This window comes from Acomys russatus, chromosome 27, assembly GCF_903995435.1.
Source record: "Acomys russatus chromosome 27, mAcoRus1.1, whole genome shotgun sequence".
Classification (NCBI taxonomy): Eukaryota; Metazoa; Chordata; class Mammalia; order Rodentia; family Muridae; genus Acomys; species Acomys russatus.
This window is the reverse complement of record NC_067163.1, coordinates 57,355,319-57,378,153: the sequence shown is the minus strand read 5'-3', so window position 1 is coordinate 57,378,153 and position 22,835 is coordinate 57,355,319. Positions and strand designations below refer to the sequence as shown.

The 22,835-nt window shown below is 52.1% G+C and overlaps 1 protein-coding gene across 1 annotated transcript; it reads right to left on the bottom strand.

Annotated features, from left to right (window-relative positions):
• Positions 1 to 9,294: 9,294 nt before the first annotated feature.
• Plvap (plasmalemma vesicle associated protein) lies at positions 9,295 to 21,524 on the bottom strand. The gene is made up of 6 exons (XM_051169831.1): positions 21,142 to 21,524; positions 18,011 to 18,107; positions 17,196 to 17,905; positions 16,482 to 16,542; positions 16,312 to 16,393; positions 9,295 to 9,406 (listed from the first exon to the last, which is right to left on the bottom strand). The coding sequence occupies exons 1-6, from the start codon at positions 21,505 to 21,507 to the stop codon at positions 9,295 to 9,297; spliced, it is 1,428 nt and encodes a 475-aa protein (XP_051025788.1). The 5' UTR covers positions 21,508 to 21,524.
• Positions 21,525 to 22,835: the final 1,311 nt, after the last annotated feature.

Here is a 22,835-nt window from a genome sequence, read left to right as displayed (position 1 = left end):
GGCTTCAAATACAGTACCTATCAATAATTTGTCGATCTCTTCATTTTTTTTGTGCCAATGGGCCTGGTAAACCTGTATGGGATCGAATATGAGTAATATACAAGGGATAATTTCTGCTTCTGATGACCTGTTGCAGTTCAATAAATAAGGTAGTCAATTCTGAGTTATCCAGAGTAAATTCAGCAGTTTCTATATGCAAAACAACTCTTTCAGCATATTGAGAGTCAGTAATTGTATTAAGAGATTCAGGAAAATCTAACAATACCATAAGGATTGCATACAATTTTGATTTTTAAACTGATGTAAATGGGCTTTTAATCACCTTGGTCATTTTATCAGACTTAACACCAGCCATACCTGATTTATTTGCATCAGTGAAGAAGGTGGGTGCCCTGAGATTGGTGACCTCTTTACAATACTTGGAAGGATCCAATTAGTTCTTTTTATAGAGTGTATGCATTTGCTTTTTTGGTATCTATTGTTAATGTCTCCCAAATAGTTACTACAAGCTCTTTGCCAATCTTCATTAATCACCCATAATGACATAATCTCAGAATCAGGCACTACAGTTTCCGCCGGGTCCATCCCTGATAGTTGGTGCAACCTTATTCTTCCCTTTGTAATCAATTCAGAAATTTTCTCTATATATGTTTTCAATTTTTTGCTTTGTTTATTTGCCAGGAATATCTATTCTATGATCCTGTCTTCCCTTTGCATAAGAAGCTCAGTAGGAGAATGTTTTGAAGGCAAAACAACCAGAATACAACCAAGTTTAGGATCAATTCTATCCACATATGCTTTTTGACGTTTTTGCTCCACCAGAATTAACTCCTTTTCTGCCTCAGTGGTTAGACTCCTTGGACTGTTTAAATCCAAATCCCCTTGTAATGTTTGAAACAAGTTACTTAACTCATAGGTAGGCCTTAACCAGCTAAAGTCATTAAGAGTTTGCAATTGATCTCTATGGATCTGTACCTTTTGTGGTCGAATTTTTTGTTTAGTTATTTTATAGCCTAAAGAGGTAATTGAATCTCCTTTTTGTATTTTTTTCCACAGCAATCTGTAATCTCCAGCATGGCAGAATTCTTTGTGCCTCCTGAAACATTTTTTCTAAAACACTAGGATCAGAATCAGCTAGCAGAATATCATCCATGTAATGGTATATGATAGATCGAGGAAACTGCCTGTGAATTATTTCTAAAGGTTGTTGCAGGAATATTAATCTGAGTACCCCATTGTTGTAAGAGATCTCTTCTCTATAGATTTATGGGAATGTAAGCCATATAGGGTTCCAGCCTCCTTGTCTGCCCTTCTGTTCCCACACACTCAAGCCACTGCACACTTTGTTTTATTTGAGATAACTTACCAATTCCTACAATTTCTGTATAAACCCTCTGAAGTGGCCAATTTGGGTTCAAAGACTTCTGACCCATGATTGAGACATCGGCTCCGGTGTCTAACAAGCCTTCTATTTTAACACCATTCATTTGTATAATTAACTTAGGTCTCTGATCATCAATTACTGATTGTCAGAACACACGTGTCCCTGTGCTTCGGAATGCACCAGTCCTTTCCACTGGAGTGGCTTTGCCCTTAATGTAAGGAAACAGTAGGAGTTGAGCAATTCTATCCCCGGCATCGATTTTCATCTCCTTTTTCACACATGCCATGATTTTTATTTCCTCCTTAGAATCTCCGTCTATAATACCGGGATGCACAAGAAAACCCTGAGAAGTCAGCCCACTTCTTCCCAGAACCATTGCTACTGTGCCTGAAGGCAAAGGTCCGAAAACACCAGTATTTAATTTGGAACATTCAACCTGGGGAGATAGAGTAGGAGACACATTTGAAGCCAGATCCAAGGCTGCACTGCCTTCAGTAGCATGCATTAGATCAGTAACACTCAGTTCCCGTTTTCCTGCGGGTTTGTCATTTCTGGACTGGCAAAAGGAATTTGGCTGGCTTTGTTTACAGGGGCCCGAGCTGATGGCCCCCTCCTCCCATTTCCCGTCGGCAAAATATTGCCTTGCACATTTTTTAGACTGACAATCCCGAGACCAATGTTTCCCTTTCCCACAGTGACTACAGTACCCTGGAAGTCTTGGTACCTCATTACCATCATGCCCTGAACCTCCTTGTTCTCTCCTACGAGTTACGTTTTCTCCTGGGTTATTGCGCCTTCTATCGCTACAGTTTCTTTGCACATGACCAATTTTACCACAATTAAAGCACCGAGTATTAGGATATCTGGGCTCTCTGGCTAAAGCTTGTCCCACAATATTATTTTGATATTCCTGAGAGTTGATATTAACTGTCTCCTTTGCCCAGTCATCTAATGGAGCGCCTCTTTCCTTTAATGTTCTAAGCACCCTCTTACATTCAGTATTTGTATTCTCATAAGCCATGATAAGTTTTAATGCCTGTTTGGTGTCAGAATCTGGCATCACCTTATCCATAGCAGATCCTAATCTCTGCAGAAATTCTGTAAAGGGCTCCAGGGGTCCTTGGAACATTTTAGTAAATGGAATAGTTGTTTTCCCAGGTTCCTCTACCACCTCCCAAGCTCTCAAGGCTGCCTTACGACATTGTTCAATCACTCTATCTTCAGTTTGAATTTGTTCTCTAATGTTAGTATATTGTCCTTCCCCAAGCAATTGATCTCTATTAATATTTATTTCCTGTGTCGTATTTTCTTGTTCTGTTCTTACAGCCTCTGTTCGCCACCATGATAACCACTGTAACTGTTGTGCTGCTTCCAATACCGCTGAAACTAAATTTTTCCAATCTTGGGGAACAAGTCTATTCTGAGTGGCCCAGCTGTTTAACATTTGTTTAATGAAGGCAGAGTGCATACCATATTTGACGATGGATTCCTTAAAATGTCTTAAATCCATCATGTCTACGGGACGCCAGGCCATTTCGTCATAACCCTCAGCACCATTTTGCGTGGGCACATGTCTTACAGTGACTGGAAAAGCTGAAGGTGTCTGGGCGACTGTGGAGGTGTCCTCCACTGGGACATTTACTTCCAAAGACCTTTTGGTTAGTCTGGCTTCCTTTGTCTCTGTTTCTTCTCCACCCTTTTTAACCAAAGGTGCCTTCTGCTTCTCCAGCCCTTCCAGTTTTTTTTGCATTTTGCCCATTTGTTCAGTCAAGTCAGAAATTCTTTCCAAAAGAATAGAGTTTATTGACTCTTCTGTTTTGTTTTGTTTTCTGGCTTTCCGGTCTCTCTATTTTCTGTCCTCCACCACTCCCGATTACCAAAACTTCTATTCGCTTTCCCATCCCTTCATTTTCTTTTCTCAGTCTTTGCATCTCTCCAGTCAAATCTGCAATCTTTTCCAAAAGGATAGAATTTACTGACCCTTCCGGCTTTTCTATGATATTAGCCTTTCTTCTAATCCTTCTAAGAATGAAATACAATAAAAGGACAATGAAAAAATAGAGAATTCCTCCTAAGTATAAGTCAGGAAAGAGTTTTGCAATGGTAGTTGCGACTTTGCTGATACCCTGAAACAGCATTTCTGTACCTTCGAATTTTGATTCTTCCCTCATATTATTAGAAATTATGGAACCCATTGGGCCTCACGTTGGGCGCCACCTGTTGGCTCTGTTTCTTTTTTTTTTTTTTTTTTTTTTTTTTTTTTTTTTGGTTTTTCGAGACAGGGTTTCTCTGTGTAGCCTTGGCCATCCTGGACTCACTTTGTAGACCAGGCTGGCCTCGAACTCACAGCGATCCGTCTGCCTCTGCCTCCCGAGTGCTGGGATTAAAGGCGTGCGCCACCACGCCCGGCAGGCTCTGTTTCTTAACAATTAAGAACCCAACTATCTTACACAAGAGGGAAAAAAGGTTAAAGGGAAACAAGACTGAACCTTCCAGTATCCGTTCCACGGGACGGGTCCTTAGGTGTCTCTGGCCTGTTCACTGATCCTCTTCCCGATCCATGTGCGCTCAAGCTCCTGTGGTGTGTCCAAGGGCAAAGCCCGACACGATTGCTTTCACCTGTGACAAAGCTTACACTCCTTCCCACACCCACCTTCACTGCCTGCCAATCTTCTGACCCACGAGGCCCCACCCCCTTCTCATCAGGTGAGGGAACTACAGCTGTGGCTCAGCTGTGCCAGGACCCTGTCATGCCTAGAAGTCACCCAGTCCTCGGGCTCTTACACCACACACACCATGTCCACTGGTGTGGATCTGCCTGCTTCCTGCTAAGCACCCAGCAGCTTATTCTCCCCACTTTAGTTTAGTTTTGTTTTTGTTTTCCAAGACAAGGTTTCTCTGTGTAACCCTGGCTGTCCTGGACTGGCTTTGTAGACCAGGCTGACCTCAAACTCACAGCGATCCATCTGCCTCTGCCTCCCGAGTGCTGGGATTAAAGGCGTGCGCCACCACCGCCTGGCCCCCATTTTAAAGTTACGACTTCACAGTCACCAACTGCAAGAGGTGGCTGATGTGAACCCAGTGCTGTGTGGGGGCCCTGTGCCACCCTGGGGAGCACAACACACATAGGGGAGGGTCAGGACAGCTTGCAGGGCATTTCGCAGTGGTGATGTAGGTCTCAGTGACTGAACTCAGGACAGGCTGCACAGCAAGAGCCTGAATTATTTTTGACTATATGTATGTGCAGTGAGGGAGAGTGTCTGAGAGCAGAGGCCAGACATGGGGTCTCCTCAAGCTGGGGTTCAGGAAGTTGGGAGCGCATGGGTGCTGGGAACCAGACTCAAGTCCTCTTGAGCAGCAAGTGCTTTAATGTGCAGAGCCATCTCACCAGGCCCTTATCAAATATTTTTATTTTATTTGTACTTTTTAGTTTTTGCCACAGGATCTTACTTTGTGGGTGGTGTTGGCCTCAGCCTTCTAGGGACCCATATGCCTGCCTCACCACTGCTGTGGTTAAAGGCAAGCACTCAGGCTCTGCACCAATAGTCCCATTTCTCAGATAAAGAAATGGAAGGTATGGCTGGAGAGATGGCTCAGAGGTTAAGAGCACTGTCTGTTCTTCCAGAGGTCCTGAGTTCAGTCCCTAGCAACCACATGGTGGCTCACAACCATCTATAGTGAGATCTGAGGCCTTCTTCTGGTGTGCAGGCATACATGTATATGTAATAAATAAATATATCTTAAAAAATAAAAAGAAATGGGAGGTAGAGAAAGAGACCTCTCTTAATGGCCTCTGGCTTTGGGTTTAGCAGTCTGTTACAGCCCACACGGAACTTAGTCGAGGGCCTCTGCCACAGCAGCACTGTAGGGTGAGGGACAGCACTTGGGTCTTGTCCTCCTGACAGTAAGGCAGAGGACTTAAGGATACAGACCCTGCAGAGGAGGCCTCTGCGCTATGGTCTGGCAAGCAGCGCTAAAGGAGGCAGGATGCTCAAAGTCCCCCGAGGCAGCCTCAGGAGAGGCCAGCGCGCCTGCTGTAGCCGCCACTGGCCAGCAGAGGGCGAGCGTCCCTAGCGTACCTCCCAGATGTCTTCTGATTGATGAGGTGTCAACACGCCTGTCACCCCAGCGCCTGGTCCAAGACAGGCTGGGTTATAAAGCAAGATCCTGTCTCGATGAAAAAGGGGAAGGGTCCCGAGCTCCCAGGAGGAGCTGTGGCGCCTCGGGCTGGGCGGGGCCGGCCCTCTGGGCAGCTCGCCCGCTGCAGGCCGCCTGCCTCGGGCCTGGCACACAGCTGCATGGAGGCCTTGGCCTCGGTCCCTTTTTTCCAAGAAGGGTGAGGAGTTTGTGGGAAGCGGCGGGGGGGTTATTTATAGAGGACGCAGGAAATCCCCAAAGAGTCAGGGCCTCACCCAGCGGAGGCGGCCGGGACCAGGCACTGGGCCCCCTTCCGCTCGGGAGCACTGCCTGGGGCCTGGGAGCTGGGGTGAGGCTGGGGGCCCAAGGGACCAAGCGCTCTACCTAGGGAAGGCAGGAAAGCTGCCTGAGAGGGAGGGGGGCTCAGGGCAGACAAAGCTGAGCCAAACCCCTGCACCAAGGTGTTTGTGGGTGTGGTTGCTCACACGCGTGGGCGAGCGGATCCTAGCGGACATGGAGAGGGGGCACAGGTCAGGTCTCTCTCGGCGCTGCTAGCTGGAGTTCAGCGTCCTCCTGTCTGCCCACAGCACTGGCGTTCCAGGTGCAGGACCACACCCCGCTTTTAGGTGGGTGCTGGGATAGAGGTTCAGGACCTCCGGCTTCAGCCGCAAGTTTAAGTTCCCTCCCACGGAGGGAGCCATCGCCCATTGCCGTGGTGTGGTTCTAACTTGGTTTTTTTTTTGTTGTTGTTGTTTGTTTTTGTATTGTTTTGTTTTGGTTTTGGTTTTTGGTTTTTTTTTTTTTTTTTTTTTTTTAAACAAATCTTGGTCCCGAACAGTTTCTCAGGCGAGGAAAAGCACACAGCCAGGCATGTTAGTGCACCTGTGATCCCAGCATCCTGGAGGATCGCTAGAAAAGGTCGGCTCCACGCATGCATGCAGGCACAGTCTCAAAAAAAACGGGGCTACCCAGGCCGTGGGGGGCGGGGCACACCTTCAGTCCTAACTCTTGGGAAGGTAGAGGCAGGGGGATCTCTGCGTTGGAGGCCAGCTTGGGCTACGTAGCGCAGGCGGTCGGTGAACTGAGAAACCAGACTTTGTAGGGTAATTGGAAAGCCATGGAGGGTGTGGGAGCGGCAGAGGGACATGCACAGCCCTTGATGGAAAGATGGCTGTGGCCTAGCGTGGGACTCTTCTGAGGCGGCGTGGTGGGGGGAAGGCTTTTGTTTTCTTTAATAAGGTCTCGTGTCAGCAATGTAGGCCTGTGTACCTAAACGTTTAACACTCATTATTACAACTATTATTGTGGCCATCCGGTGGGGTTTTGCTGTGTGGCCCATGCTTGCCTGGAACACTTCGGTTTTTTGTTGCTGTTCTTGTGTTTTGTTTCGTTTCGTTTTGTTTGGCTGGTTTTGGTTTTCTGAGACAGGGTTTCCCTGTGTAGCCTTGGCTGTCCTAAACAACTCGCTTTGGAGACCAGGCAGGCCTTGAACTCACAGCGATCTGCCTGCCTCTGCCTCCCGGGTGCTGGGATTAAAGGCGCGGGCCACCACACCCGGCCTTGGAACACTTGGGTTTAAGCAATCCTCCTGCCTCAGGCTCCCGAGCTGCTGAGTGTAGGTTTGGGATATGGTGTCTGAGAAGAGAAAACACCTTGCTGTTTTTTCAGCAAGGTTGGCACCCAGAACTGTGGCTGTGGGACTTTCACTCAGGTCACCAGGTCCGCTGTATCTCAGGGCTCAGGGACAGGGACGTCCCCAGTTCCTTGGGGCCTCCATCGCTGCTGTCCCGGCAGCCTCCCAGGCTGACCCCTGGTGGCCCGGTTGGCCAAGCCCCAGCCGAGTGTTTCCTGCAGTGACAGGCTCTCGCCCATGTTTCCGGATCCAGGAAATATCGCCGCTTTGTCCCCCAGGCAGAGCGTGGCACAGCCGGCTGCGTGATTCACTCCTGCTCCCTCAGGGCCAGCACTGGAGAGAGCGGCCACCTCCTGTGCACTGTCTTCTTCCCTTGATGGCTCTTGCTTACAGCCGGATTCTTAGGAATGAGCTGCGGGGTCAGAGGGCTGTTCTTGCAATTCAATCCCCTGCCTCAGCTCCGACAAGCCTGTTCCACCACGGTGGCCTGTTGCGTATCACCAAGAAGCTTTTTTATTTTATTTTATTTATTTGTTTGGTTTTTTGAGACAGGGTTTCTCTGTGTAGCCTTGGCTGTCCTAGACTCACTTTGAAGACCAGGCTGGCCTCGAACTCACAAAGATCCACCTGCCTCTGCCTCCCAAGTGCTAAGATTACAGGCATGTGCCATCACTGCCCAGCTTCCAAGAAGCTTCTCTTCTCTCCTCTTCTCTCTCTCAGATTTATTTATTTACTTATTTATTATGTGAGTGCTTTGTCTGCGTGTATGCCTGCACACCAGCAGAGGGCACCAGATCACATTATAGGTGGTTGTGAGCTACCATGTGGTTGCTGGGAATTGAACTCAGGACCTCTGGAAGAGCAGACAGGGTTCCTAACTGCTGAGCACCCCCCCCCCCCGCAACTTCCCATCCCACGCCCACCCTCTGCCAAGCTTTTCTATAAGGGCCACGTTTTGTTTTGCATCTGTACCAAGCCCAAGGAGATGTTCTTTTCAATGTTTGTATCATCAGTAGGTGGTATGGCTGTAGTTTTTATTTAGTTTTGATAGTTGAAACAGGGTCTCGGTAGCCCGGGCTAGCCCTAACGTCCTGATCCTCCTGCCTCAGCCTCCCCAGGGCTGGAAGAACAAGTGTGCACTGCTACACCCAATTTATATGGTGCTGAAGATGGAGCCCAGAGTGTCTGGCATGCTACACAAGAACTCTTAGCAACGGAGCCACAGGGCAGGGCTGAGCTGGAAGGTGCAGACCACCACAGGTGCAGACCACCACAGGTGCAGACCGCCACAGGTGCAGACCGCCACAGGTGCAGACCGCCACAGGTGCAGACCACCACAGGTGCAGACCGCCACAGGTGCAGGCCGCTACAGATGCAGACCGCCACAGGCGCATCTGCTCCCGGGAGATTCATTGCTGTTTATATGGATGAATCAGGGCATGCCCTGCATGTAGTTGTCAGCCGCCGTGTGGGTGCCGCGAACCACACACCATGTGGGTCCTGACCTGCTAACCCACCTCTCCAGTCCTCACTGGGCACACACATCATCACAGCCCTGGGAGGCTGAGGTAGCAGGATCCAGAGTTCAAAGCCAACCTGGGATACATAGCGTGGCCTTGTTTACAGACTAATAAAAACGTAAGTAAATAAAACCAGCCGAGTGTCATGGCACATGCCTTTAATCCCAGCACTCGGGAGGCAGAGGCAGGTCGATCTCTGAGTTCGAGGCCAGCCTGGTCTACAAAGTAAGTCCAGGACAGCCAGGTCTACACAGAGAAACCCTGCCTGGAAAAAAAACAAATAAATAAGCAAATAAACAGAAACCATTCTTCAAAATACTTCTGTGATTTTTATTGTGTGCTAGTGATATCTCTAAGGGCTACAAGCAAGGCTGCGTGTGTAAGGCACCCCTCCAGGGCTCTGTGATCAGGGGACCCTCTGCAGTCCACACCCTTCCTTGTGGGGAGCAGGGGAGCATGCAGACCCTGGAAAAGGCTTTAAAAGCTTAATGAAAATCTTGGGGGGAGGGGAGCTAGAGCCCTCCAGGGGAGGCCTGGAAACTCTCAAGGGAGCTGGAGCCAGGGTTTCCTGTTCTCACCTCCAGGGTCAGGCACCGGGTGATAGGAAGCCCGAGAGGGGCCTAGGGTGACAGCTGGGCTGTAGGTGCTTCATAGACCGGTAGGGTGCCATTCCAGTCACTGCAGAAGGAGTCGATGTGATGCCACCTCACAGCCGTGCGCTCCTTAAAGCATCTGGTGGGGTGCAGGGGGCAGTGAAGAGGTGCCAGAGGGGGCGTGGGGATGGAGGTTGCTGGCAGGGGGTGTTAGGGCACAGTGGGTGTCCAGCGCGGTTGGCATCTGGCTGCTCCATCCACAGGTGGGCGAGTCCGGCACCCAGCGTCCTGAAGCAACAGCTTCCTCAGCCACTGAGGAGGGAAGAGGCAGAAAGCTCAGCAGTCATCAGGAGCTGGGGAGCCCAGGGGCATGGCATCTCTGTGCTGTCTCCTACCTTAGGCCTAACCTGGTCCCCAGGACCAGAGGCAACTTGTACCTGAGGCTCCAGGTTAGACCAAGATTCTGAAGTGCCCTGAGGTTTGTCTCTACTACACATGTGGAGACTGGGGTTCAGGGAGACCCCTCAAGGCGGGTCTCCATGTGTGGGTCAGGCTGGATTCAACCTAGCCCTCCCATGTGCTGGGATTCTAGGTTTTTTCTTTCTTCTTTTCTTTCTTTCTTTCTTTCTTTCTTTTTTTTTTAGATAAGGTCTCTGTGTAGCCTTTGCTGCCTTGGACTCACTTTGTAGACCAGCCTGGCCTCGAACTCACAGCGATCTGCCTGCCTCTCCATCCCTGAGTATTGGCATTACAGGCGTGCGCCACCACCCAGCTTCTGGTTTCTTTCTTTTGTTCACCCACTCCCAAGACAGCTGAACCGGCCTCCCCTATGCACACACCCTCCATGGTCCCCCGTACCCTCAGGACCAACCAAGCCCACAGCTTCCAAAGCTGACAGCAGGGTCTCATCCCCCAACAGGGCATGGGCCCCACCTAAGTGCCAACAATGCCAAGCAGCTTCCGCCCCATCCCCCACAGCATCCCTCCGTCTGGAATGCCCCCCCCTCCCTGGCCTGGTAGAAGAGCTGCAGTGGGGTCAGGAGTGGTGCTGAGGCATTTCCTGGTAGGGAGGGGGGGGGTCTGGCTTCCTCTCCCTGTCCCTCTTCCTTCCCCAGCTCTTCCCTGGGGCCCCTAGGCCTTTCCTTCTGGCTGGCTCTGGTCCCCTCCTTGACTGCAAGGGTGACCTCTGTTCTTGCTCAGGTCACTTCCCCGGAATCCGACAGAGTGAACCCAAGTCTCCACGTGAGCTGAGCCTGGTCCTGCCCACAGCCTCTGGGACCCCAAGTCCTCCTACCGCCATGAGGTAAGGCTCCATTCCTGTCACCTCTCAGCCCCTCCCCCTGATCACTGCTTATACAGGCCCAAGCTCCTCCCTGGCCTAGGTCCCTTCCTCAGTGAGCTTGTCCTGGCCCCTGTGGAAGATTCCAGTAGAATCTTCCCACAGTGTCAGAAGCCAAGGAAAAATAATAAAATCATGAGCCATCGGGCAAAGATGCTTGCATCCAAGCCTGACCCACCCACATGGTGGCTACAAGTTGTCCTCTGAACTCCACAGATGAGCACCACCGATCATTGTTTTAAAAAATGAAATAAAGAGGGAAAAAAGCCACAAGATATATCCGCTTCCATGTAGCCAGATACTTGGCTGGTACACTCATGGGTTCTGCTTTGTTCGTTAGTTTTTGGTTTTGTTTTTCAAGACAGGGTTTCTCTGTGTAGCCTTGGCTGTCCTAAACAACTCGCTTTGTAGACCAGGCTGGCCTCGAACTCACAGAGATCCGCCTGCTTCTGCCTCCTGAGTGCTGGGACTAAAGGCATGTGCCACCACGCCCGGCTCACTTGTGGGTTCTTTTAGGCCCCTATTTCTTTCTTTGTTTTTGAGACAGACACTCGGTGTGTAGGCCAGGCTGACCTCAGACTCACAGAGCTCCACCGCCTCTAACTCCTAGTTACAGGCATGAGAGCCACAGGTCATCACGCCGGTCCAAAGGAGGCATGCCAGAACACGAGGCGGCTCCACAGTCGGTGTGTGGGCAACTGGCAAGTGCAGGCCACGGGGCAGAGTGAATGGCTGTGTGGGGCCCTCAGCCATTCCCTGATGAGGCTCCTGAGGCGCCAGGCCTCAGCCTGCAGCTGCAGTGTGGCTCAGCTGGTCTCACCTGCTCTGTGTACACACACACACACACACACACGCACACACACACCAAAAACACAACAACACAAAAAGAAAACATAAAACAAACAATAAAAACAATCTCAGCACACAGCTGTAATCCCAGTACTCAGGAGGCAGAGGCAGGCGGATCTCTGTGAGTTCAAGGCCAGCCTAGTCTACACAATGAGTTCTAGGACAGCCAAAGCTACACAGAGAAACCCTGTCTCAAGAAACCAAAAAACAACAACAACAAAAAGGAACCTTCTGGCACAGAAAAAAAAAAAAAAAAAAAAAAAAAAGAATAGAGAAAGGAGAGTTGTAGACCAGGCAGTGGTGGTGCACACCTTTAATCCCAGCACTTAGGAGGCAGAAGCAGGTGGATGGCTTTGAGTTAGAGGCCAGCCTAATCTACAAAGTGAGTCTAGGATAGCCAGGGGTATTACACAGAGAAACCCTGTCTTGAAAAACAAACAAACAAACAAACAAACCAAACCAAAAACCAAAAACCACTGACTGCTCTTGAGGAGGACCCAGCTTTGGTTCCTAGCACCCACATGGCAACTCACAGCCCCTAGAACTCCAGTTCCTGAGGATCTGACACTCTCTTATGGCCTCCACAGGCACCTGGCATGTGGTACACAGGCAGCCATGCAGAGAACACTCATACACATAAAATAAAAATAGACAGATACATATATGATAGATACATAGACACATTACCCATAGACACACAGAGAGATACACAAGTGCAGGGCGGTGCACACCTTTAGCCGCGGCGCTCGGGAGGCAAAGGAAGGTGAATCTGTGAATCCAAGGACAGCCTGGTCTACACAGTGAAATCCTGTCTCAAAATAAAGAAACTAATTAATTAATGACACTAAATATGGATGTGGAGACGGCTGTCAGCCCAGACTTTCTTTTTTGATTTTTCAAAACAGGGTGTGTCTGTCTGTCTGTCTCTGTCTCTGTCTCTGTCTCTCTCTCTCTGTAGCCCTGACAGTCTTGGAACTCTCTCTGTAGACCAGGCTGGCCTTGAACTCAGAAATCCACCTGTCTCTGCCTCCCAAGTGCTGATGTTAAAGGCGTGTGCCACCACCAGCCACCTCTGACTTTCAAGCTTGACAAAGGAGAATTTGGGGTTTGAGATCATGGAGCCTGTAGCCAGACATTGTCTCAAAGCAAAGAGACATGCACCTGCCTGCGTAGCCACGGAGACGAGGGAGGGATGGGGAGGGAGCAACTATGCTACAGTACCAGTGCCCTTGACCCTGCAAGGTGAGGAAGAGGCCTCTTATGGCCATGGCCCAGTCCCCAGGGGCAGGCGCTTCCTGGCACCCTGAAGGCTGACAGGGGGGCCTAAGTGAGCATTGTCCATCGGGAACGGGCGTCATTCAAGGTAAACAATGTGAAAAGCTTTCCCGGTTCTCAATGGAGACCGGACAGTCCTGGGCGGGGAGCCCAGTGGCCCTGTCCTTGCGTGCGCGAGCCTGGCTGAGTCCTCAGTTTCCTCCTCTGAGAAGTGGAGGGTCAGAATTGACACTTTCCAGGCAAGAGGATGGGAAAGCGTAGGTTGGCGGCCCGCAGGGAGGCAGATGTGGGTGGGTGGCCCGCAGGGAGGCAGATGTGGGTGGGTAGCTGTAGGAAGGCAGGCGTGGGTGGGGAGCTGCAAGGAGGCAAGCCCACTCTCTCGTCTCTACTCACTTTCCTCTGTGTTTTCTTCCTTCCTTCCTTTCTTTCAAAAAAAGTATTTACTGTGTAGTCTTGAACCTATAATCCCCCTGCCTCAGTCTTCCAAGTGCTGGGATCATTGGCCTGTGTCTCCTCGGCTGACTCCTTCCTTATTCTCCTGCCTTGCTGCAGGGTGACCTGGACCTGGAGGTAAGCCCAGGCCCCCTAAATCAGACCCCCTAAATCAGGCCCCCTAAATCAGACCCCGGCTCAAAAGCGAGTCCCTCACTGGAGCTGGGAAGAGGACCTGAGTCCAGCGCTGGGGACAAAGAGCCCTCTTCTGGCCCCTCTGGGCTCTGTGCACATGTGCGCGCACACACACACACACACACACACACACACACACACACACTCGTGCACGCACAGCAGGTATGGTAGACCAGTAGAATATGCTGAAGTGATGGAGGCAGAAGGATTGAGATGGGGGTGGGAGGCCAGCCTGGGCTACACACTAGGGCAGGGTGTGATGTCACACACCTTTAACCGAGCTCTTGGGAGGCAGAGGCAAGCCAATCTGGCTAGCCTGGTCTATGTACTCAGTTCCACAACAGCCAGGGCTACAGCAGGAGACCCTGTCTGAAATATGTACATCTTAAAAAACAAAACAAACAAAAAAACCAATCAATAGCTGGGTGTGGTGGCTCACACCTGTAATCTCAATCCTCAGGAGGTAGAGGCAGGCAGATCTGTGTGAGTTCGAGGCCAGCCTGTTCTACAAAGAGAGTCCAGGACAGCCAGGGCTACAAAGAGAAACCCTGTCTTGGGGGGGGAAAAATCAATAGAAGGAATTCGCTTGGAGTTTACCACCAAGTCTGTGAGTGACACATGACGGTGGGGAGAGTTGAAATGTAGGTCTTGACACCCACAGGGATGTGGATTAAAATCCCAAAGAGTGTGGCTGGAGACGCGGCTCGACAGTTGCAAGCACTGGCTGCTCTTTCAGAGGACCTGAGTTCAATTCCCAGCGCCCACGTGCTGGCTCACAAGCATCAGTAATGGGTCTCCGTGACTTCTTCCTCTGTGCAGACAGACATGCGGACAAAATGTCCACATACATACATGTTCCAGAGGCCGCTTTAACAGAAGTAAGATTCCCAGTAGGCCTGGATGGGCCTGAACCATTCATCCTCCTGCCTCAGCCTCCTGAGTGTGGAGAATATGGGTGGGCACAGGACCTGAGCTGTGACAAGGTCACCCAGCTGATGTGGACTGAGTCACCTTCCCTGTGACGCACACGTTGATGTCTTCAACTGGGCTGGTGATGAAATGTGGGGGCTGTGGGCATTGGGCCAGGACCTGACAGCGTGCCAGATGCCCTAGTCACACTCAAGAGGACAGCCCCGGCCCCTTTCTGATTGTGGACTTCACTTTAAAGTCACCATTGGGTGCCCTTCATCCTAGACTGCCTTTCTCACACTGTGGCCCAGGCTTACTGCCATAGCCTCCAAAATATGCCACCACTCTGGCTAAGGTGTCTTTTTATTTCCTTATTTTTATTGCGTGTGGGGCAAGCCTATGCCATGGCTGGAGTGTGGAGGTTAGAGACAACGTTCAGCAGTTCAGATGTAGAACTACGGCTGTCGGGCTTGGCAGCAAGCGCCTTAACTGCCAAGCCCTTTCTTTTCTTTCTTTCTTTTTTTTTTTTTTTTAAAGATTTATTTATTATTTATAAGCATTCTGCCTGCATGTACATCTGCAGGCCAGAGGGGGACACCAGATCTCATTATAGATGGCTGTGAGCCACCATGTGGTTGCTGGGAATTGAACTCACGACCTTTGGAAGAGCAGGCAGCGCTCTTAACCTCTGAGCCACCTCTCCAGCCCCTGCCAAGCCTTTTCAACAGTCCAACTTCCATTCTGTAAAGTAAGCCGTGCGGCTACTGGGGGACAGGAGATAGCTCGGTGACACGCCTGCTCTGGGGCAAAAGGACCAGAGTTCGATCCCAGAGCCCAGGAAAGGAAGTTGAGTGTGGTGGGTGGGGCACACCTGTGGGAGGACCTGGCAGCTCTCTGGGGCTCTTGCTGGCTGGCTGGCCAGACCTACTTAGTGAGGTCCAAGCCAATGAGAAACTGTGGATCAAAACACATGGTGGTAGCTGGGCGTGGTGGCACACGCCTTTAATCCCAGCACTCAGGAGGCAGAGGCAGGCGGATTGCTGTGAGTTCGAGGCCAGCCTGGTCTACAGAGTGAATCCAGGATAGCCAAGGCTACACAGAGAAACCCTGTCTCAAAAAAAAAAAAAAAAACCAAACAAACAAAAAACCAAAAACCCCAAAACCCCCCAAAAAAACAAACACATGGTGGCGAGGCAGGCGTGGTGGCACCCTCTTTAATCCCAGCACTCAGGAGGCAGAGGCAGGTGGATCGCTGTGAGTTCAAGGCCAGCCTGGTCTACAAAGCGAGTCCAGGACAGCCAAGCCTACACATAGAAACCCTGTCTCGGGAAACCAAAAAACCAAAAAACGTGGCTGAGTGCAGCGGTGGATGACTGTTACCTCAGCACTCAGGACCAGATCTCTGAGTTCCAGGCCAGTCTGGCCCACATACAGACCCTGTTTCAAACAACCAACACAGCCACGGTGGATGGGCCAGGAGGATGGCTCAACAATCAACGTGCTTGCCACCAGCCTGATCACCTGACGTCAGTTCCTTTGACTGACACAGTGGGAAGTCGTCTTCTGAGCTCCACTTGTGGCACATGTCCATCCACACACAGAATAAGTTAATAGGGGGGAAAAGTTAGCCCATAACGTGACTGAGGCGCCAAAGCCAGGGCTGGCCTCTGGCCTGCACCTTCACACACACACACGTTTGGGACACACAGGAGATGAGACTCATAGGGTGCTTCCTGGAAGGGCACCCATCTCACCGTCTCCACACCACCCACTCCAGCCTCTGAGCCTTTGTGCTGGCTGTTCCAGCTCCTCAGGACACCGTTCCCTGCAGCTGTTCCCTCTGCAACCTCTAGCTCAACGGCAGCCCTCCCCTCCCTCCAAAGCCCTGCCCGGTCTGTCTGGAGTACAGCGGCCTTGGGGTACCCGTCACGCCCTGGTATACAGCAGGTGCCCCATTATGGAGGTGCAAGTAGGGCTCTGCCTGCCTCCAGCCTGAGTCCTGGTCTGGCCTCCTCTATCTGCAGTGCTGGGATTGAAGATCTCACCTGGGAGGGGCCGCGGGGTTGAGTACAGGGGGCCGCTGCGCCTCCAAAATTCTTTTCTTGAAATCTTCCAGGCTAGCGGGATCTATGGGGGAAAAATGAGGGCTCAAGTGAGCAGTCTAAGAGAGATGGATGGAGAACCAGGTATCTGGCTTCCTCTGGCTGTCACTCACCAATGGGTGGAGGGTTGGGGGCAGCTGGGCCTGTGAGTCTCGGCAGGACGACTGGCTGGGACTAACGGAAGAACAAGAGAGAAATTTAAGGAGCTGATGCCCTCTGTACCCTACACATTCCTAAGTTGCTTAGCTGGGTGTGTTTTTTATTTTTTATTTTATTTTAATTTATTTTGCAACAGTGTTTCTCTGTGTAGCCTTGGCTGTCCTGGACTCCCTTTGTAGACCAGGCTGGCCTCGAACTCACAGCGATCCTCCTGCCTCTGCCTCCCGAGTGTTGGAATTAAAGATGTGCGCCACCACGCCCAGCTTTTTGGCTTTAGTTTTTCAGTTTCGAGACAGTCTCTCTGTGTAGCTCTAGATGGCCTCCAACTCACAAAAGTTCTTCTTCCCCACCGAGGTCCTAGTGCTCGGATCAGAGGCATGAGCCACCCATGCCGGGCCTAAGGAACCCAGATCCTAACCCAAAGTAACCTGACTTAAGCGGAAGGCAGGGGCCACCACAGCCTCAAAGTCACCTGCAACACTCGCCCGTCCACCTGCTGCTTCAGTTAGACTCAAAGCCTTTCCAAACCAAGCCAACCAGAGCGAAGCCGGCCAGGCTTTCCTTCCTCAGTGACATCCTCCGGCCTCAGCTTCTACTCACTCTTAGGCTCATCTTCCCAGGACCCCTGAACCCGGGGCACCCGTGCCCACCCGGCGGGCCAGGCCCACCTTAGCCTTGAGGCAGGTGTCCAGCGCGTTGATGCGAACCTCCACCTCGGTGCGCAGCTGCTCCAGCTCGCGCTTGCGCGCCTCCAGCTCGCGCGCCAGGCCGTCCAGCTGGGCGCGCAGCGTCGCCTTCTCCTCCAGCGACTGCTGCGCCTGCCGCGCGCACTCCGCCCGCAGCTGGCTCTCCCGGGCCTGCGCCTCGGCCCCGGCGCGCGCCTGCACCTCCTTTGCGCCCTGCACCGTGCGCTCCAGCTCCATCTTCTGCCGCTGGAGCTCCGCGTTCTCGCGGGCCACGCGCTCGATGCCCGCGCGCAGCCCGCGAGCCAACTCTTCCACTTTGGAGCTCACCACGCCGGGCAGGAGCTCGCACGAGCGGCGAAGGGCCCCGAAATCCGGGACCAACGGGGAGTAGTGGTAGCCCAGGCCTTCCAGGGAGCGCTGCATCAGCGAGTCCCGCCACACGTTCAGCGCGTCCGCATGGAACTTCTCGTGGTCCAGGGAGAGGCACAGGTTCTGGACCTTGCGCAGCTGCTCCTCGGCCACCTGCTTCTCCTTCTGCTGCCACTCCCGCGCTTTGCCACAGGCCTCCAGCTGCTCCTGCGCCAGCCGCTTTCCCTCCAGCAGGCTCTCCTTGTCCTTGGCGCACACTGCCTTCTCCTTGGCCACCTCCATTTCCAGTGTCTTAGCCTTCTCACCCAACTTGAAGAGCAAGGCTGGGGGCGGGGGAGGAGGGCAGACGGGGGATAAGCTCAGGCTGGTCCCTGGGCTGCACGGTCTCCCCTCCCTCCCCGTCCTGTCCCGCCAGGACCCGAGCTCACCTTCGCAGGTTTTGTTGCTCGCTTTCAGCTGCTCCTGGCACTGCTTCTCGCTCAGGATGATGGCGGCAATGAACTGATTATAGCTTTTGTAGGTGAGCTGCAGGTGTGGACACATGACACAGCTCAGCACCTGTCTCCAGAGCTGCCTACACAGTAACCGGCTCAACACCCCTCAAGGGGTGTGTGTCTGAGGAACTTCCAAAAGTTATAACACAGCTGGGGCTGAGGCTCCGTTGGGAGAGTGCTTGTAGCTCAGTTGCTGGAGTGCTTGTACCACAGTTGGTAAGGTGCTTGCCTGAGATGTACTAAGACCTGGGTTCAATTCCCACCCCACCCCTCATAAACCAGGTGTGGTGGCTTTTACCTGTAACCTCAACGCTCAGAAGGCTGAAGTAGGATGACTGCTGTGAGTTAGAGTCTAGCCTGGGCTACAGGTTAGAGTCTAGCCTGGGCTACAGGGGTAGTCTTTCTTTGTTTGATTGGGATCTCTGTAGCTGTGGCTGTCTGGAACTCCCTATATAGACCAGGCTAGCTTCCAACTCTCAGAGATCCTTTTGCCTCTGCCTCTGAAGTGCTGCGGTTAAAGGTATGCGCTACCACACTGGGCAAAATCCTCTTTTAAACAAATGCAGAGGCTGGGACTGGGGCCCAGGTGTTAGAGTGCTTGTAGCTCAGTTGTTAGAGTGCTTGTAGCTTAGTTGTTAGAGTGCTTGTAGCTCAGATGCTAGAGTGCTTGTAGCTCGGTTGGTAGAGTGCTTGTAGCTCAGTTGCTAGAGTGCTTGTAGCTTGGTTGGTAGAGCGCCTGCTTAGCAAACATAAAGCCCTGGGTTTTGTGCCCACCACCACATAAGCAAGATTATGGATGTGCGCCTGTTCCAGACAGGAGGCCATCATAAATGCAAGGTCATTCTCGGCTACCTAGCAAGAGTTTATCTCAAAACAGAACCGAAAAGAGAGGAGATAAAAGGTGAAGTGAAAAAGAAGGCAGAAAAACCGCATTTCTTTGTACTGTGGGGAAGTGGGAGCCAACACAGGGACCAGAGGGTTTGACTGAGGTGGCCGCTGGGCTCCTGGCCACTGTGGGGAAGGGCAGCTTGCCAAGGCACTTCACTGTCCTGGGTCAGATGGTCACGTAGCCCAGGCTGGAAAATTTTTAACTGTAGACTGGGGGCTGGGGCGTGACGAAAGTGATACAGTTCATGTTTAGCAAGAAGAGGGGTCCTTAGGTCAGGGTCAGGCTCCAGAAGCAGAGTGTAAACCAGTTAACTGAAAACAAAACGCAGATGCCTGAGCCGGGCGCGGTGGCGCACGCCTTTAACCCCAGCACTCAGGAGGCAGAGGCAGGTGGATCTCTGTGAGTTCTAGGCCAGCCTGGTCTACAAAGCGAACCCAGGACAGCCAAGGCTACACAGAGAAACCCTGTCTCAATAAACAAAACAAAACAAAAACGCAGATGCCTGGGCCCAGTGTTCTCCAAAAGAAGTCTGGGGAGCTGGGTGGTGTGAGTATATGTCAGCAAGGATGCTGACCTGGGGCCATGGGTAGCTCTGCCTGAGGAGGAACCTGGCGTTCAGGGCGCCTACCCCGTCTAGCTAGTCTGAGGGAGAAGGCTGCATCTGTGGTGATGGTCTGAGAGAGGAGACCGCCTCTATGCTCAGGCGGCTTAGGACTCGGTCCTTCTCCAAGGAATCCTTGGTGGCTGCCGTAATGGGTTACCTGGGTAACACCTTCCTACCTCACAGGCTCAAAGACAAGACAGCACTATTGTGTGCGCTCTCTCTCTCTCTCTCTCTCTCTCTCTCTCTCTCTCTCTGTCTGTCTCTCTGTGTGTCTTTCTCTGTCTCTCTGTCTCTCTCTCTGACAGTGTCTTATGTACTCCAGGTGACATCAGCCCGCAGTGTTAGGGTGACAGATGTGCACCATGCCTCTAATAGCTTTCCTTTAGTTGTGTGCTTCGTGCTGGGCAAAGGCTGAGCTTACCACGCCCAAGCTCTGTCCATTCTTGTTGTGAGGGAGAACCAAGGCCCCTGAGCCTACTTACTGTGCCGGGAAAGCCATCCTGAGCAGGCACAGAGCAGACAGCAGGCCTTTGAGTGCCCAGGAGGCCCAGGTAAGCCCCAACGGCAAGCAGACAGCGTTGGGGTCTGCATGTGCTCCCACCCCTACTGTCACCCAGAGAGCCCTGCCTCCGGAATGGACTGAGCAAGCTGTGGTCATAGTGGAGCGTCCTTTTAATCCCAGCACTCCACAGGCAGAGGCAGGTGATTTCTGTGAGTTCGAGTCCAGCCCTGTCTATATAATGAGTTCCAGGACAGCCAGAGCTATAGTGAGACCTTGTCTCAAAAACAAGCAAGCAAATAAATTGAGCAGTCAGCCCTGGGGGTGGCTCAGTGGGTAACGGCGCTGTAAGGATGCCAACCCGAGTGGCATCTCCAGGACCCACAAGGTGGAAGGTTGCCCTCTGATCTCCATGACATGTGGGTAAATGCACACATGTGCAATAAGTACATTTAACTTTCTTTTTCTTTTTGTTTTTGTTTTTCGAGACAGGGTTTCTCTGTGTAGCCTTGGCCATTCTGGACTCACTTTGTAGACCAGGCTGGCCTCGAACTCACAGCGATCCGCCTGCCTCTGCCTCCCGAGTGCTGGGATTAAAGGCGTGCGCCACCACGCCTGGCTAAGTACATTTAACTTTTAAGAATCAAGCCACCAGCCGGCCGTGGTGGCACAGGCCTGTAATCCCAACACTCTGAGTTCCAGGCCAGCCTAGTCTACAAAGTGAGTCCAGGACAGTCAAAGCTACATAGAGAACCCCTGTCTCAAAAGAAAAAAGCAAATCAAACCAAACCAAAAGAATCAAGCCACCTGTAGCAAACTATTTCTTGTCAGGCAGTGTTTACCATCGTGAGGTCACACCGTCACAAGAATCTCACTCACTAGCTACGTGGGGTGCCGCACATCTGTCCACCCAGGAGGTTAGGCAAGAAAGTCAGGAGTTCAAGGCCATCCTTGGCTACCCAACAGTTCTAGACCAGCCTGAGCTACACGGGGAGTATCAGATTTCTTCACATAGCGTTTCGAATTTGGGGTGCCCAGCGCTGCGCGCCCAGGGTGCACAGGCTGCCTCTTACCAAGTCGCCGTGGCACTGGCGGAAGCTGGCGTTGATGCGCTCCAGCTCGCGCCTTGCGTTCAGCAGCTGCTGCATGAAGGAGTCCTTGGCGAGCACGCTGATGTTTAGCTGTTTGCTCAGGTTAGCCTGCTTGGCCGACAGACCCACCACCTGGCTGTACAGGCTGTCGGCCCGGATCTCGGTGGCCCGCAAGCTGGACTCGGTGGTGGCGTGCACGTTGCCATAGATCATGAAGAGGACCAAGCCCAGGATGATGAGGAACTGGATAAGCGACACGAAGAGGAAGAAATAGCGCAGGTAGTACCAGCAGCCACGCGCCCCGTCCCCCGCGCGGGAGTACGGGCTGCGGTCCATGGAGAGCACCATCTGTGCAGAGTCGTCCGCCTGGGCAGCCTACCGGGCCAGATCTGGGCTGCGCCAGGCAGGGGGGAGTGTTTATATTGCTTCTCTTAATGCTTCCTCTGCCCGGCTCCTTCCTGGCCAGGAGGAAATGGGGGCTGTGGGTTATCACAACACTCCCACCCGGGCTGTTGAGGAACTGGCGATCTGGGCAGCCGTGATAGATGGGAGGGTGGGGCACCCGCTGGGTGACTGGACTGGCTTCCTCTGCCTGGCTCGGCCTCAGTTTCCACCACTGCCCGTTCCTCGACTTGGGTCGGCCAGACGGTGGTAGGTAGTATCCTCTGCACCAGGGACTAAGTTATCTATCCATGGCTAGGCCTGTTACGTGAAAGAGGAAACTGAGGCATAGGTGTGACAAGAGACTGGCCCAGTGACCCAGGCAGGCTGTTACTCTGTCAGGCTTGGTTCTAACATGCCCAGGTGACTGGGGTGCCACTGATTATGTCCCATGGAGCAGCACAGAAGTCACCGTGGGATAGCTCCCAGGCTCGCTCTCCTCTCTCTCTCTCTCTCTCTCTCTCTCTCACACACACACACACACACACACACAGACACACAGACACACACACACACACACCCTCACACAGACACACATAAAGGAGTTTTGGATCCAAGACAAAGGATTGTGGGTGGGCATTCCCCACCCAGGAGCTTCAAGGAAATTTTCCAGAATGGATAACCAGTGGTGCTCAATTAGTGCACAGATTTCTTGGGTGACAGTGACACAACCTCCCTCAAATATTTCACCAGCACACAAAGATATCCCGAGGATGCTCTAGGATTAGGGTCTGTCTAGGTCAAGCTAGAATCCCCCAGTGAGGAACTGGGGATGTAGCTCAGGGCTGGAGCCGCTGCCCAGGTTCCCCACAAACACTACAAAAAAAAAAAAAAAAAAAAAAAAAAAATCTACGGCAGGATCTTGGAGTAGAGAAAGGGGAGAGAGGCCTCTATGAACTTTATGAAGGGCAGCCGCAATCTGCCTCAGATTCCCCTCTGTGACAAAGGCGTGCTTATGTTCCTAGCCTGCTGTGGCTTCAGGGTCCCAAGAAGTAGCAGTGAGCTTTGTTGGTAGGTGGGGGCCCATGTGGAGGTTTCTAGGGTCTCTGTGGGATAATGCTCAGACAGGTGTGAGATTTCAGGGTCACGGAGAAAAGGATGCTTGGGGTGCTCCCACCCCAAAAGCACTGGAAAAATCTTCTGGAATCCTTTACCTGCTTACTCCACTACTGGCGTCCCTGGCCTTTGGGGGAAGGGACAGGAGCCGGTTAAGTAGCAGCTGTCCCCTCTGTGGG

Coding starts and splice junctions, on each gene's coding strand:
- Plvap (XM_051169831.1), bottom strand. CDS start 21,507: ATGGTGCTCTCCATGGACCGCAGCCCGTACTCCCGCGCGGGGGACGGG. Junction 18,108..21,141: donor GCCAGTGCCACGGCGACTTG/GTAAGAGGCAGC, acceptor CCACACCTGCAG/CTCACCTACAAAAGCTATAA. Junction 16,394..16,481: donor CCCCAACCCTCCACCCATTG/GTGAGTGACAGC, acceptor TTTCCCCCATAG/ATCCCGCTAGCCTGGAAGAT.